Source organism: Phodopus roborovskii, unplaced genomic scaffold, assembly GCF_943737965.1.
Source record: "Phodopus roborovskii unplaced genomic scaffold, PHOROB, whole genome shotgun sequence".
NCBI lineage: Eukaryota > Metazoa > Chordata > Mammalia > Rodentia > Cricetidae > Phodopus > Phodopus roborovskii.
This window is the reverse complement of record NW_026126448.1, coordinates 9,475,806-9,487,027: the sequence shown is the minus strand read 5'-3', so window position 1 is coordinate 9,487,027 and position 11,222 is coordinate 9,475,806. Positions and strand designations below refer to the sequence as shown.

Sequence of the window (11,222 nt, the reverse complement as noted above, 5' to 3'; positions counted from 1 at the left end):
GTTAAATGTCTAGAATGTGACTGCAATGGAACCCAAGCTTGGGGAGGATGTACGGTGTCCGGTAAAGGCTAAAAAAAAAAAAAAAATCCACTTAGCTTTCCAGACTAGGAAACATAATACAGGAAGTATAATTTTTCTAAATTTTCGAGAAAGATGCGTCCTCTCTACGCATTTCAACAGGCTCTGACGAAACCGCTAGGCATTTTCAAGCCTCGGCGGATGGACAGCAGGCAGGGAACGCCCACAGTCACCATTTGCGGTTGCGCGTAGCCCAGGTACCCGGAAGGCTGGCGGCCGGCGTGCCGGGACAGAGTGCTTTCTGCGTGCAAGTTGACTCTAGCTTGCAGAAGGCGGAAATGGACCTGGCTGCGGACTTGCCGCCGCCCGAGGGTGCTGCGCGCTGGGCCGAGGTGATGGCTCGCTTTGCGGCCAAGCTGGGCGCACAGGGCCGGCGTGTGGTGCTGGTCACGTCAGGAGGCACCAAGGTCCCCCTGGAAGCGCGAGCCGTGCGCTTTCTGGATAACTTCAGCAGCGGGCGACGCGGGGCAAAGTCAGTCGAGGTCTTCCTGGCTGCGGGTTACGGGGTCCTGTTCTTGTACCGAGCACGCTCGGCCTTCCCCTATGCCCACCGCTTCCCGCCTCAGGCCTGGCTGTCGGCCCTGCGACCTTCTGGCCCAGCCCAGTCAGGGAAACTGAGTCTGGAGGCCGAAGAGAATGCACTCCCCGGCTTTGCTGCAGCATTGCAGAGCTACCAAGAGGCAGCTGCTGCCGGCACCTTCCTGGCCATAGAATTCACCACTTTGGCGGACTACCTGCATCTGCTACAGGCTGCGGCCCAGGCACTCAACCCACTAGGTGAGTGCTGTAAGGAATGCAAAGTTTTCTTCCAACCTCTTTTCCCTAATGCTTGGTGCTTATCCCCTATCCAGAGAACCCGAGTTGAAAAGAAACTGACCCCATGCCCTTCCTCGATTTCTTAGACTCTCTGGTTTTCTTTACAGGCTCTTCTGCGATGTTTTACCTGGCTGCGGCAGTGTCAGATTTCTATATTCCTGTCTCCGAAATGCCTGAACACAAGATCCACTCATCTGGTGGCCCACTGCAGGTGATGGGCTCTCTTCCAGAGATCTGACCCCCCTATAACCAGGCTTGGGTTACTTTCCTCTTGATCTGGAGATGGCCTTTCTGCATTCTGTATGAGCTAGGCACTGGGAATAAGACACTGCCTTCCCTCAAGGACCTCACAATCTAGCGAGGGCCTGGACAACAGCCATAATCACAGATCAGAATGATAAATGCTGTAGTGGAGGTATGTACAAAGTGCAGTCAGATCTTGGGGCAGTGAGATGGGGGAATCAAGGTTTCCTGGAGATGACTCATCAGAAGATGGGCAGAGGTTATAATAAAGTGGGGAAGGTCATTCCAAGTACAGTTACAGGTTGGAGTTTGCAATTGGGTAATGTTCTGTGAAATGAAGCGCTTTGGTAAGACTGAAGAGGCGGCTTGCCTTTTCTGGGAGGTGGGGGAGGAACTTTATATTCCTTCTTAAGACACTTGGACTTAATCTTGTGGAGGCCAGAAGCACTAAGGTTGATGAAAGAGATAAACAATTTTTGTTTGGGCGTACTGGCACATTTATTTTAATTGCAGTGCTCCTGCAACATATGATCTCTGCTTTTAAGACCAGCCTGGTCTACATAGTGAGTTTCAGGCCAGACAGGGCTGCACAGTGAGACCCTATCTCAAAATAAATTGAAGAATATTCTAGGGGTTTGAAAGATGAGGTAGGAAGTAGATAGGGGTTATTGTAGCTTAAGGAAAAGGTATGGAAGAATGGTGTTGTGGCTGAGAATTTAAGGTGATTTGGTGCCTTGGAACCTGGGGGAATTCGTAGACATTTATTGGACGATGTAAGAAGGGTTTATAGAGGAAACTATTTGAAGGACACCTTTGGGGTAGTTAATTATACATTTTGGAGTACCTGCTGTGTGTCAGGCGCTAGTGTGGTACCTCGAGATGTAGAGAAATACATTAGCAGTTGTTAGCCCTGCTTGCACTCTACAGGGGAATGGAATCCCTACTGCACACTGATAAATGCCAAGAGAGACAGAGTGGGAGCTTGTGTGTGATTCCTGTCACACTTGCTAAACCAGGGAGCTCCAGTTTATTCCATATCTTTCATTTATCTTGAAAAACATACAGAACGACTCGGTGAGCATTACCCTTTGATTGTATAAGGTTTTAAAAAACAGGGCAAGAACTTGGATCAAGTGAAGACCAAGTCAGTTCTGTCTCAGTGCTCTGTTGTGATTGTTGTATTTATTCTTTTAGTTAACAAATGAAAAAGAAATTGTAAACAGTAGCCACTCCACCACCCGTTTAGGACATTTTAGAGAGGTTTAAAACCCAGGATTATTGGACTTCTGCCAAAGTAACATTTCCATGAGCAGATTACATTTATCTTCAGATTTGCTTTAAAAAATAAATAAGAGGAGATGAATATGATCAAAATACAATGTGTAAAATTCTCAAAGACTTAATGCTTAAAAGAGTTAGTATTTAAGAGTTAAAGGGAGTGCTGGGCATGGTGACATCTCACACCTTTAATCCCAGCACTCTGGAGACAGAAGCAGGCAGATCTGAGTTTACAGCCAAGCCCGGTTCGTATACCAAGTTCTAGGTCAGCCAGGGCTGCATAGTAAGATCCTGTCTTCAAAAATACTAACAGTAAAATAAAAGGGGCTTTTTGAGGAATTGTAATGAGAATGACAGAATAGTACTGGTTCAGAAAACACATTTTACCCCCAAAGTAAATGTGAGGCCTTGAATTTAGGTGCTGTGAACCTTATAGAACCTAGTCTTTAGGCATTCAGTATGCTCTGAGAATGAGAAATCCTTCCATCCCCCTTTTTTTGTTTTGCTTTAGTTTTTTTTGTTTTGTTTTATGAGACAGGGTTTCTCTGTAGCTTTGAAGCCTGTCCTAGAACTCTGTAGACCAGCCTAGCTTCAAACTCACAGAGATACACCTGCTCTGGCTCCTGAGTGCTGGGACTAAAGGTATGCGCCACCAACACCCTGAGAAATCCCATTTTAAATTTAGGCAAAAGCCAGTACCTAATTCCTTAGATTCCTGGTAGGAACTGACCAATATTTAGCTCTTAAACTTTGTTTGCTCTTTCCCATACAGATAACAATGAAGATGGTGCCAAAAATGCTTTCTCCTCTGGTTAAAGATTGGGCTCCCAAAGCATTTATAGTTTCCTTTAAGCTGGAAACTGACCCTGCCATCATAATTAATCGTGCTCGGAATGCCTTGGAAGTTTATCAGCATCAAGTGGTGGTGGCCAATATCCTCGAGTCAATACAGTCCTCTGTGGTCATTGTAACCAAAGACTCAGAAACCAAGTTAGTGCTGTCAGAGGATGAAATAGCAAAAGGCATGGTGATAGAAGAGAAGATAGTAGAAGACCTTCGGTCACGACACACAGCTTTTATATGTGACAAAAACTGAAGGAAATGCTCATCTAGCATCAAAAACCAGGGTTCTTAACACTGACAAGAAGTAAAATGAATCCTTTGCTAAGGGTAAAGACTGAGGAAACAGTGTGCAGGCAAATAACTTGGTACTTTATTTCTGACTGAACCGCCTGAAATTGGAAATTGAACAAGAACTGTTTTTTACATTTTACAAAGCTGACTGGGACTTTATGTTCTGCAGAACAGAGAGGGGACTGAACCTGAATGTTGACCTACTGTACAATAAAAGGATTGTGGGCACAAGAGTGCTCACACCCTGAAGATCAAATATTTATCAAGTGCCTACCATGTGCCAGGGTCTGTGTGAGCTGTGAGGGTTTAAAAGTTGAATAAACACATCTCATTCGGGAACTGGATGTACAAAAGTTTAAGTGCAATAAAGTATGTGACACATGGAAAGAGTGGGTTTTTTTTTTTGTTTTTGTTTTTTTAAAATTTAGTTATTTTTATTTTGTGTGCTTGAGCATTTCTGCCTGCATATATGCCTGCACCCTGGGTATGCAATACCTTTGCAGGCTAGAAGAGGGAGTCACATTCTCTGAACTCCAGTTCCAGAGATGGGCCTCCATGTGGGTGCTGGGAATCAAACCTGGGTCTCTTTTGAAAAATAATACTTTTACTAAAACAGCAATAAGGCAGATAACTTCCTAAAGATAGACTAAAGATCACAAATCTATTCACATTTACTTTTTGCCTCCTGTCCTAGATTTATTCCATACTTAAGTAACACTTCTCAAATATTTTAGAACTGTTCTTCCAGTTAAATAACCAGCTTGGGACCTGGCAGGAGCTAAATGAAGTCTTCTGCCCTGAGGGACCTGTTACAGTGGTACAGTGTGGGGCTTGATTAGCCAGCTTGGCCTAGGTGCTTGATTTAATCTCAGGTTACTTACCTACAGTGTAGGGATAAAGCAAAGCTGGAGGTCCCACATTAGTCCTGTGTCTGGCACTTTACACTCCGTAAGTTGGTGCAATAACTGTTTTTCTCAGCAGATGAGGCTGAGCTCATTGACCATGAGTCCCTGAGAAGTTCTCACTCCTGTATGCCTAGTGCAGAAAAACTCAGTAAATGACCCATAGGATAGTTCTGAAAGCAGTTGGGGGAGAGGAGAAATGCCATTGTTAACTATATAGAAATAGATAGTGTTCTATGTAAATATTTGATTTAGGGACTGGTGTCAAAAATGGTAGTGCAGGCCTAACCGTCCCCCCCCCCCCCCCGGCATTGTTGGTGCATGCTTTTAATTCTATCTCTCAGGAGGCAGAGGCAGCTGGATCTCTGTGAGTTCAAAACCAGTCTGGTCTACAGAGCTAGTTCCAGGACAGGCTCCAGAGCAATACAGAGAAACCCTGTCTCAAAGGGGGGGGGGAATTACTTTGGGGGCTGGGAAATGGCTCTGTGGTTACTAGTATTTGATGCTTTTGAACCCAAGATTGGTTCCCAGATCCCATTGGGGTCTCACAAAGACTAACTCCAATTCCAGATCTGGTGTCCTCTTTTGACCTTGGAATCTGTTGTATGTGGTGCACATAAAGTCATCAGGGAAAAGAAACATGAACATAATCAAATCTTTTAAAAAATACCTATTTTTGTATTACATAAGTAAGAAGTCAAACAAGTGCTTAGGTTTTTCTTAAGGATTTTAATCTTCATGATAATTCTGATCAAGCCCACTTTCTGCATTTTCACAATAATTGGCTGGGTCCAAAAGTGTCGAAATTTATATGGTTAAGACAAATCTGGCCCTGAATTCAGAACTGCTGACATGCATAGTATCCTGCCTTAATTGTTTTTGGTTTTTTGTTTGTTTGCTTGTTTTGGGCAAGGTTTCACTCTATAGTCCAGGCTACACTGGCATTTACTATGTAACACAAGCTGGCTCCAAACTCAATTCTGCCGCATCCTTGAATGCTGGAATTATGAACCCTCACGTCCAGTCACCTAAAGAAAAACAAATAGAAAATAGGTCGAGCGTGGCGAAAAATAATTCGAGAACTAGAACCCTGTGTCATGCTAGTTATAGAGACGCGGGACACGGTTGCTATAGTCACTGTTGCCTCCAGAGCCAATGGCGTAGTTCGTAGATCCTGGGGGCCAATGGTGTGCGCTGTAACAACAGTCATCACAGGAAGGAGGGCCTCTTGCGCCCAAGGGGTGCGCGGTCTCCAAGGTTCTGGCGGATACGCGCTTGCGCGTCTCTCGCTGAGCGCCGTTGCTATGACAACACTGGTCGGTTGTAGCTGAACGATCCCGACTCCTCGGCTCTCAGGACAATTCCCAGTGGCGTCTAAACCCACCTCAGGTGGAGGACGGACCTGCTTTTCCCGGTGCACATTTCGGATCTTTCCAGCTCCCCGGTGAGCTCCTTAGCTTGGGCTGGAGGGCTTCAGTGTGCCCGTCCGGGTCGCGGTTCTCCCAGGAAAGGCGTGCTTTTCTCTAGTTAGCATCAGGAGGTGACTGTCTCCGAAAGTCACAAAGGCCTCGGAACCGCCACTGTGCCCTGTGCATGGGCAAAGGGAAAGGACTGTGGGGCCAGCTTCGTCGCGCGCAGCCTTGCATCTGGATGAAGCTCTGCAGGCCTTTGATAACGCCAGCATCGGAGGTCATCAAGTCAGTTATCTTCTGCCTTTCAGCCTTCAACTCCATCCACTTTTCTCACCATCCAAGCACTGGTTCCCTTATCCTGTTCATCCCACAACCATCTTCACCCTTCCTTGTCCACGCTGTGCATTGTTGAATGTCCCTGTGCTCCACCACTCTGTCATCTATAGGCCACTTCCGTTTCCCTACCGCAGGGCTTTGCATGGCTGCACATTTCTCATCCCCCAGCCCTGCAGTCATTGTCAAAGTTTTCTCTGCATTGTTGCAAGCTCTCTGTCTTGGGTGAACTTGAAATGGGAAAAGTAAACGCTGCAAATGCATGCATTAGGCTGTTGCAAACCTACCGTGTTTTGAAAATAGGAAAAAAAAAATAAATGTCAGTTTTGGACTTCTTGTCAGCCATACACACATATACCATATATGAAAGTTGTTCCTTGTTAAGTACTGTATTAGATATAAATTTAGGTAATGTGTTTATACTTGTAAAATTGTCATTCAAAAGTGACTGCATAACAGGATTTGACTTTTAGGCCAATGGACATCCAACACCCAGGAAAGGTGGGGTTTGCTAGGGTGGAGATCCTTGAAATTGCCCGTGTGTCTCTTTGTGTAAATTTCTAAATTAGAAAACAATTCTGGTGAAGAGAACCAAGCAAGAGCAACTTCAAATATTTTTGGCAAAGAAGCAGGCCTGGTGTCCCCCACGCCCCCCCCCCCACAAAGACTAACACAGTTCTTAGTACAAACTGGGAATAATTTAGGTCCAGTGAGATTTTCTTTTAGCCTGGGAAATATGATTTAACTCATACTTTCCTCTCATGGTATGCATTACTGGTTGGATCTTATTATTGCTTTTTTAGTATTCAGGTTTAAATGTAAACCTAGGTTTGAGGATCAATAAGTTTACATTTTAAACAGATATTTTGGGGATTATAACAATATTTTGATCTCATTGAAGCAGTATTTTGGATGCCTTATACTGAGGGTGTGGTCTGATTTACAAATGCAGAAAAGTTCAGTTCTCTGTACTAAATTAGAAAGGAAAAAAGTTCTGCAGCTTTGCTAATTTTTCACATCAAATGAAACCAAGTAGAATTCCAGCACGCAGGAGGCAGAGGCAGGTGGATCTCTGTGAGTTCAGAGGCCAGCCTGGTCTCCAGAGTGAGTTCTAGGACAGGCTCCAAAATTACAGAGAAACCCTGTCTCGAAACACCCCGCCCACAAATAAAAACCTAAGTAGAATTCCTTGCTGAAACACAGAAAGGCAATTGGGTCCTCTTTTACAAGGTGCTTCCTTCTCCAGTATATACTGGATAAACATAACAAGATTAAAGTACAGGCTTTCCCCTTGAACAGTTCTAAACCGGGGATGGGGTGAAGAGATTTTAAGAGGCATTTGCCAGGCATGGAGTCACAGCTTATTGTGTGCTCCTGACCCCTCGTCAGCAGTAGCCAGTGGCCAGGGCTGCTGTGGTATGTCCCCCTGCAGAACATCTCTCATAACAAAGGATGATCTCCTGTGAATGATTCCAGGACCAAGAAACCATCCTAACTTAACCAACAGTGGTTTTTTGTGTTCTACCTCAGTCCTAGTTCACATACATGCTTTTTACTTATTGATGGTGTACATCTTTCTTTATCTTTCTCTTGATTTGTGAGTTAAGCATTTCTCATATTGCTATATTGTTTTCAACCTTTTAGAAAGTATATTTTATTTAGGGATTGTAACACCCGCTGAATCATATTCTTTGGTTTAGGACTATGTATTTTCTATTACATTTCTATAGAAGGAAGGACAGTTAGGGTAAAAAGTCACATGATTGGCTATTCCAGTTTGGTGTCCGTATTATTTGTTTGTTCCTTAGCAGTCACTTAAAGACCACATGATCTAAGACCAGTGGTTTACTCAGAGCCAGAAAGTGAGGTTCTGGTCCCTCTGTTGCAGTCAGGGCACCTGCTAGGAGAGAAAAAAGGAACAAGCAGAAATGACTGCACCTGTACCGTTTGCCTTCTTTCCCTTTAAAATTCGTGTCACTCACTGTCTGTTCACTGACTCTTCCTTCAGCTTACCAACTCATCATTTATTTGGGAGGTTTTAGAGGACTAAAAACATCTCAGGATCCACTTGCTTAAGATGATTAATGGCCATTTATTTCTTCATTATCTACTTTGAAGAGAAGACTATACTAGTATACTTTGTTAAATGGGGGCAGATTTAGGTACAGTTTAAATATCAGAGGATTTATAATTCAAAGGACATGTTTTTATCACCTCAAGATCTGCTGTGTTAGAATTTTAAGATTTCTCAGCCACCAAATCCTAGTTCACTTCAGGGGAAGTATTGTTCTGGGATGTCCTGACACCATCCCAGGCAGAGGGACCTGGATGTGCAGAGTCAAGGCTAACTGTGAGCAGTGTGGTGGGAACAGTGGTCAGATGTTGTGAAAGCCTAACACAGAAGAGGATCAGAAGATGAGGCGAGAGAGACAGCAAGTACCAGGCTGTAGAGAATCCCGGATGCCAAGCAAAGGGGTTGAAACTCTTCCTGAAAGCCATGCAAACATTAAGCAGCAAGTGATCTGCACTCAGAATGAGCCTCCTGGGGGCCTTGCAGAGTGCAGATTGGATGAGCTCCAGCATGACAGCAGCAACTCGGGTTACAAACGCTGCTGTGCTCTTCTGAGCATGTCATGAGTGTCTATGTTAAGCCAGCAAGCATGGAGAAGATGAATCAGAAGTGAGAAAAGGGCTAGCAGCTACGGATTTGGTGACTGTGCAATGATGAGATGGATGGGGAGGAATTGAAGATGACACCCAGGTTGTATCACTGTATCATTGGTGATGATAACTATGGGATACAGAAAGTAGAGGGGGAAATGGGTTATTCAAGCCGAGCTGTTCAGTTGACAAGTGGATGTGCACTGGTGTGAGTCCATCCACTTTATATTGCCCTTCCACTGTTTCTGTTTTCCTCCCCCTGCCCTCTCTTGAAGGTTAGGCCTGAGGGACCACATCTGTGCTCCTGCTTCCAGCCAATTTCCACCTACAACTCACTGAATGAGAACTGTACACATTTAGGAGGGCCCAGTTCATTGAGAAATTAACGCAAGGTCTCAAAAGTTTAAACCGAGAGAAGCAAAGCGTTGGCCTATTCTGAAACAGTGTGCAGGCTTAGGGCTAGAAGAGCTGTTTCAGCCATGCTGATGAGAAGCAGCAAAGGTTGTCCTGCTGAGAAAAGGAGGATTCATGGAGAAATCCAGACAAAAGTGCATCTGGAAGCATCTGGAACTCAGGACTTCTGGAAGAGCAGCCAGTGCTCTTAATCCCTGAGCTATCTCTCCAGCCCCCATAAGTGTTATTTTTGTTAGTCATTAAACTCTAAGTAAGAACTTTCTTGGTGTTTTATAAAATAACAGTCTTTGCCTACAGTTCTTTTTAACAGTTTTATGTTATTTGTTCCTAGCAGAAGCCCAAATAAGGGAACCCAAAGAAATGTGTCAAGAAGGCTTGTCTAGACGAGCTCTGAGAAGCTGCAGTAAACAGACTGAGTGCTCTCTGGAAGAGAAGAGGATGCTAGGGGTAGCCCCGGGACTCGTGGACTCCATGCTGGAGTCTCAAAGACACCCAAGCAGTAGCCTGCAGAAAGAATTTTCCCAGGTATTTTTGAATTAACTAGATAACTGAGTGTGAAGCAGGCCTATTGAATCAGCATTCATTCATCTTATTAGCCATTCACTAAAATATCAGAAAACAAATTTACATGCTTCAGAATAAGGCTTTGTGTTGGGATAGCTTTTGTTGTGGCACTCTGTGTGTGTGTGTGTGTGTGCACGCACATGCATGTGTGCCTATTGTATTCATGTGGGTATGTTTGTGTACATGGGAGATCTTCCGTACTCTCCACCTTTTGAGGCAGGGTCTCACTGAACCTGGAGCTCACTGGATTTGGTTAGGCTGACTAGTCAGTGTGCTTCAGGGATCTGCCCATGTCCGCTCCCCTCACTGCCAGGCCTGGCTTTAGTGTGGGTGTTAGGGATCTGCTCATGTCCGTTCCCCCCCACTGCCAGGCCCGGCTTTAGTGTGGCTTTAGTGGGGGGTGGGTCCAGAGGAAGAGGACATATTCTGGACCAGCCGCAAAGTGAGCCTTTTCACCGAGTCTCAAGGTTTCCTGTGCGGTGACATCTAACGTAATATGGATCATCAACTTGGAAGTGATGTGAAACTTCCAAGTCTCCTGCCTAGTAGGTCTCCCGGAGCTGCTTCCACGCTCGCTGTCTCACCCACTTGAGCACCTTAAAGCCTAGCAAACAGAGGCTTAAGAGAACAGCACATCAACACTAGGTACAGAGGCAATTTCCACCAGTGGAGGTCCCTCCATAGAGCCATTTATAGGGGTTCAGCCCAAATGGTCCAGGGGTGTTTCTAACCCTGAAAAGCACAAAGGGTAGGAGAGTTATCCTATCATTAACACCAGTCTCCACAGTCAATTTAGTGAAGGTCTCCTCAATGGTTTTATTTATGCTTTCTACCTGAGATTTGGGGTCTGTATGCACAATGTAATTTTAATCAATCCCCAATATCTTGGCCAATGACTGACTTACCTGGGCAACAAAAAACTGGACCATTGTCTGATTTTACTATCTTAGGTATTTTAAATCTTCGGAAAATTTTCTTCAGTAATTTTTTTAGCCACCACAGTTGAGACAGCCCCATGCACATGAACAGTTGAAAAAGCATACCTGCTGCCTGTTAATGTTTATGGACTTCTCTTCATCTAGCAGTACCACTGCCCCAGCCCTTTCTTTACCTTTTACAACTTATCATTTCAGCATCAGAACAAAGACCTAGCTAAAGATGCCAAGCCTCAGAACTGCCTCTTCAGGGAAGTGGAATTCGCAGCCCAGAGGCTGGAGGCAGCCTTGGAGGAGATCCAGAGGAGGGCAGAGGCGCCACAGGAGGAAAAAGAACAGAGAAAGTTAGGTGAGCTGTGGCTCCAGATGGCCATTCTGGCTGTGGATTTACTGGGATAACCTGAGGGGATATGCCAAGGGGAAAAGACTGAAAGATGAACATGTAAAAGACG

The 11,222-nt window shown here is 44.8% G+C and overlaps 2 protein-coding genes across 2 annotated transcripts in view; both read left to right on the top strand.

Moving 5' to 3' along the window:
• The first annotated feature begins 47 nt into the window (after positions 1–47).
• On the top strand, positions 48–3,936 carry Ppcs (phosphopantothenoylcysteine synthetase). Its single transcript, XM_051188339.1, has 4 exons — positions 48–61; positions 200–855; positions 1,002–1,105; positions 3,188–3,936. Exons 1-4 carry the CDS (start codon positions 48–50, stop codon positions 3,509–3,511), a joined length of 1,098 nt encoding a protein of 365 aa, XP_051044296.1. The 3' UTR covers positions 3,512–3,936.
• Positions 3,937–11,006: 7,070 nt separating this feature from the next.
• The window catches only part of Ccdc30 (coiled-coil domain containing 30), a 71,431-nt gene continuing 71,215 nt past the window's right edge, over positions 11,007–11,222 (top strand). The window contains exon 1 of the mRNA XM_051188652.1: positions 11,007–11,119. The gene's annotated coding sequence lies outside the window, so the exon portion shown is untranslated. The remainder of the gene's footprint in view (positions 11,120–11,222) is intronic.

What these genes read in the sequence shown, in the direction of transcription:
- Ppcs (XM_051188339.1), top strand. An exon ending in CCAGGCACTCAACCCACTAG is followed by an intron (nt 856 to 1,001) that starts GTGAGTGCTGTA and finishes TTTTCTTTACAG; the next exon opens with GCTCTTCTGCGATGTTTTAC. An exon ending in CATCTGGTGGCCCACTGCAG is followed by an intron (nt 1,106 to 3,187) that starts GTGATGGGCTCT and finishes TTTCCCATACAG; the next exon opens with ATAACAATGAAGATGGTGCC.